Source organism: Tupaia chinensis, unplaced genomic scaffold (assembly GCF_000334495.1).
Source record: "Tupaia chinensis unplaced genomic scaffold, TupChi_1.0 Scaffold000238_1, whole genome shotgun sequence".
NCBI classification, from domain to species: Eukaryota; Metazoa; Chordata; class Mammalia; order Scandentia; family Tupaiidae; genus Tupaia; species Tupaia belangeri.
Genome location: NW_006159716.1, coordinates 395,933 through 400,838, shown reverse-complemented (window position 1 = coordinate 400,838; position 4,906 = coordinate 395,933). Strand labels below are relative to the sequence as shown.

The following is a 4,906-nucleotide window of genomic DNA, read 5'->3' as shown; positions in this document are numbered from 1 at the left end:
CATTCATTTGGGAAGAAAAGACACGAACATTCCCAGATAAACAAAACCTGAAAGAATTTACCAGCACCAGACCAGATCTCCAAGAAGTACTTAAGGGAGTGCTATGTCAGTAAAATTAAATGCAGACACACAGAAATAAGAGTTCAAAAACTAAGAAAATGGGCAACTTAATTGTAGGGACAAAGTCTAGAGTTGAATATTATATCCCAGAGTTCAATCTGGAAGATTGATCCTCAACAGAAGAAAGATTAAGTACACGAGACTGAACTGATGAAACAGCATTCTGTGACTTGACTAAAATATTGCTGCTTTTCTTCTCAGCTTTGTTGTCCGGTTTTAAGGATTTTTGTCCTGTCTTGAGCTGTCAATAGATTCATGTACCTATTATTTGAACAGGATACTAACCTATTTCTAGGCTTTAAGTTTCAAGGAAATATCCTTACCAGTTCAAAACTGCTTTTCTTAAAATCACCACCTGAACTTGGTATTGAAAGTAGTTAGATTACTTATGATATGGTGTGACCAACAAAATGTTGGGGGGGAAGGAATGGAAGACAACCGTAGACAGCAGAGATAGTGTAATAAGAGAGTGGAAAAGGGTAGAGGGTCAGACATAGGGTAAAAAAACATATATATATACACACACACACACACACACACACACACATATGGATATATATACATGCATATATATATGTATACACACACATATATGAAAGTAGAAATGGAATATTATTGATAACATGCATGATTAAACCCCTTGCAGTTTATTCTAGATGGGAAACCACATTTAGTATGTTGTGATGATGCTCAGGGAATAAATGTAAATTAATTTTAAAAAATTTTCAGGGAGACCAGCAATTAGTGTAATGGCTATGTTGCTGGACTCCCATGTAGTTGACCGCGGTTCGCGTGTCGGACCCGGTGGGCTTAAATCACGCCAGGGGCGCGCCCAAGATCCCAGAGGAGAATGGAGGAGAAGGGATTGCGGTGTGACCATACCCCCTGGGGGGTGATTTCTCGCTTTCTGTCTGTCTCTCTCTATCTATAACAGATACTGGCGTGAGTTTTAAGCCACCGGGTCCAGGACGTGAACTGTGGTCGACTACGTGGGAGTCCAGCGACATAGCCAGCTAACTGCTGGTCCCTCCATGTGCTTGATTGAGCCAATATACAGTGTATTTTGGGTGGAAAATTCATTTTGTATGCTGTAATGATGTATAGTGAATTAATGTGAAAAAATAAATTTAAAGGGAAAAAAAAGAAATGTAAATAAATGGGATATTATAAAGTAAGTCTGTTTCAGCATTATCATATGGACTAAGAAACTCATAATACTTGAATTCATCTGCAGCTTTTCTTTCTCAATCTCTCGTGGGAGAATCTTGAATAGACGGGGGAGGGGGACGATTAGAGGAAAATGGATTGAGAGTTGTGCACAAAGCAACGCGGGTGATGATAGGTCACGTTTCCCACTGGGAATACTGCTGGACATCACGTGTCAGAGATGTCTTTAATTTCTGTTTTATTGTTTTCAGTGTGGAAACCATTAGTTACAGCCCTTAACTTGTACCTGTCTGTGTGTGTGTGTGTGGTAGTTTAATATTCACCAGCTCTGTGGAGGTGGACGGACAGTAATGAGGTTTTTTGTTTTGTTTTGTTTTGTTTTTTTAAAGAATTACTTATTTAATTTTATTTATTTATTCATTTGTTTGTTTTAATTTGACCAGAAAGAGAGGGAAAGTGAGAAAGCAAGCCACCAGTTCAGGGACATGAACCATGGTCTGCCACGTGGGAGTGTCCAGCGCCTTAACCACCATGCCACCTGCTGGTCCCCATAATGAGGTTTTTGTACTTTCTATGCTTCCAGGTCTTGGCAAAACTGGCCTGTGGACTAAACAAGCCCAACCGCCAGACCCTGGTCTCATTGGGGTCAGTCCCACAGCTCTTCAGCCAAATGCCTATCTGCAAAATGTAAGTATTCAGGAGGAGCACCTCAGAGTTCACTCATAGCCCTGTGAAGGTACTCTCAGGTTGTAGTTTGTCCCAGTCCTTATTAAGGAGTACAGCCAGGGAGATTAGGTACCGATTAGGTACCAGGCAATTAGAGGAGAGACAGCACAGAAAATTTTGGAAAACACACCGAGACTTGTTTTTTTTAATGACCTTCATTTCTGGGTTATCTGGTAGCAGATATTTAATCCTGAACAGATTTCTAGCTAAATAGTTAACTTCTCTCTAGACTTTTTTTTTTTTATTTAGTATTTATTTATTTATTTATTTTGTTTTGGAGAGGTTTTTGCTATAGGGTGCGTGTGCTGGCCAGAAAGACAGAGACAGAAAGTGAGAAATCACCCCCCAGGGGGGATGGCCATGCCGCAATCCCTTCTCCTCTCTGGCTCTTGGGCACGCACGCACATGCACCTGGCATGAGCTTAAGCCACTGGGTCCAGGACTCAAACCGTAGTTGACTACCTGGGAGTCCACGGACATAGCCATTACACCAACTGCTGGTCCCCTCTCTAGACTTTTCACTCAAGTTCATTGTTCAGTAACAAATAAATAGGAAATTTCCTTCTTTTATTAAGTATCAGATCAGGGCGTCCAGAACTGCTGAGTTGCTCCCCAGCTGGGCATGAGAGAAGCCACATCAAATTAATAACTAGGTCGTGCTTATCAGTTGCACGTGTTTGGCAAGGGCTTAAAAGGGACAAGATACAATAGCACATCAAAGCAACAGTTGAAGTGCTGTCACAAGACCGCATGCTAAATGATGCTAATTACCGTGAGTAATTGCTAAATGAATTGTGCAGGTAGTTATCGAAGTTCACAAAAGAAATGAATCCTTCTCGATTTACAGACAAGGCTTGGGATTTTTGTTCTGAGGCTTGCCAGTTTGGAGTTGGGCAAGAATAACAGTGATCTGGAGAAGTTTTTTGTTGTGTTTTTTTTTTTGAGAGGTTTTCACTATAGGGTGCGTGTGCTCACCAGACAGACAGAGAGAGACAGAAAGTGAGACATCACCCCCCCAGGGGGGATGGTCACGCCGCAATCCCTTCTCCTCCATTCTCTTCTCGAGATCTTGGGCACGCATGCACACACACCCGGCGTGAGTTTTAAGCCACCGGGTCTGGGACGCGAACCGCGGTCGACTACGTGGATGTCCAGCGACATAGCCATTACGCTAACTGCTGGTTCCCGGGTGATCTGGAGAAGATTTTAGCACAAAGGGAAAACAGTATAAGGTGTTTTCAGTGAACTGGGATATAAACTAGTTTAGCTGGACCGTACTGAGGAGATTAAGTAATGGAAATAGATTGAAAAGATAGGTTAAGAATAGATCATTGGGAGTCTCAAAGGCCAGGCTGAAGAATTTTGACCATATTATTACGTATAAAAGGTTGTAGCCATGGAAGAGATTTGTCTAGGGTTTGGAATTTTAATCCCCAGATAGGACAGTAAGTGTTGTACAGTTGAAAGTAATGCAGGCAGAGGAGGAGGAGGGGGTTGAAAGAAGAGAGTGAGCTGTGAGTTCAGGCATTCGCCACCACCCCTAGCCTGGCTGGGCCAGGAATGAGCAGAGCCTCTTGTGTGGCCTTAGCACTGCACAGCAGTGCCTTCCTGCTTGCACCACCGCTTCAGAACCTGGCGTATGCTATTGTTAATCTTCCCAGGATCTCACTCCTACAGAGTCTGAATTCCCAGAATCATCTAGTCTCATGCTGGAAAACTGACAGTCTGTAAGACCAATACATGCTTGAACCTTTTGGAGAGCTCCTTAGAGGAGCAGAATGTCTTATGTTTGCTGCTAATGAGTTATTTATCATGTGACCTATAAACTCTCTGACTCCTTTGTTACCAGCCGTAGTCTCGGAGGAAAGCTGGGGGCCTCAGTCATTGAAATCCTAGGGGTAGAATACATGGGTGAACTCACCCAGTTCACTGAATCGCAGCTCCAGAGTCATTTTGGGGAGAAGAATGGGTAAGTGATTCTTATTATTTTTCAATGATAAACTTTATAGAGATATTAACTTCAAATACAGACAAAAGTGTTCAGTAAAATTCAGATCCATCTTTAAGTTAATATATATTTCTTATGGCAATTTCACTGGTCTTTCTTGCATTAAACTATTAGGTCACTATGGCCTATTAGTGTAGAGTAGTTTTTCCATGTACCTGAGTGGTTAATAGATATTGTGGGGCCAGTAGGAAGTTTGGTGCTTAAGGCGGACTCCCACATGGTCGACTGCGGTTCAAGTCCTGGACCTGGTGGCTTGCTTTTTCACTTTCCTTCTCTCTCTCTCTGTCTGTCTCTGGTTAAATTAAAAATAATAATAAATAAAATTAAATAATTAATTTTTTAAAAGCAGATACTGTGAACCCTGACTGTATTCTGTTACATCATTATGTGTACCAAGATTCTGATATTTCTTTGTGTCAGAGGCCTCAGTAAGCACCAAAAAACTTGGGTACATACATTGCTTGGCACTTTTCCAAAAATGCAAGTGATGACTTAGCTTTGGAAAGCAGAACTGGTATTGCTTTCCTTGCCAAAATATCACACTTAAATTCACTGAGAAAGGGTGGGGGTTCTGTCAGAGAAACAGTTTGGGGCACATTTTTCCTTCCTACGGAAGGGTAGAAGTATAATATGAAATAGGTGTCTTGTTTTAACTAATCATTTACTCTGACCTTAAAGATTTTTGCTGGTCTTATTAGGTCGTGGCTATATGCCATGTGCCGAGGGATTGAACATGATCCAGTTAAACCCAGGCAACTACCCAAAAGCATTGGCTGTAGCAAAAACTTCCCAGGAAAAACCGCTCTGGCTACTCGGGAACAGGTAAGCAGGCAGTCTTTTTTTTTTTTTTTTTTTTTTTTTTGGGGGTTTTTGGCTTAGCAGGTG

The 4,906-nt window shown here is 41.7% G+C and overlaps 1 protein-coding gene across 5 annotated transcripts in view; it reads left to right on the top strand.

Annotated features, from left to right (window-relative positions):
- The window catches only part of POLH (DNA polymerase eta), a 47,840-nt gene that overhangs the window by 27,023 nt on the left and 15,911 nt on the right, over positions 1 to 4,906 (top strand). For 4 of the 5 annotated variants that reach the window (XM_014587832.2, XM_014587833.2, XM_027771891.1 and 1 more), the window contains 3 exons: positions 1,871 to 1,974; positions 3,863 to 3,982; positions 4,720 to 4,843. In XM_014587832.2, coding sequence (XP_014443318.1) covers positions 1,871 to 1,974; positions 3,863 to 3,982; positions 4,720 to 4,843 — 348 coding nt within the window. The remainder of the gene's footprint in view (positions 1 to 1,870; positions 1,975 to 3,862; positions 3,983 to 4,719; positions 4,844 to 4,906) is intronic. The other variant, XM_014587831.2, reaches the window with a different exon arrangement.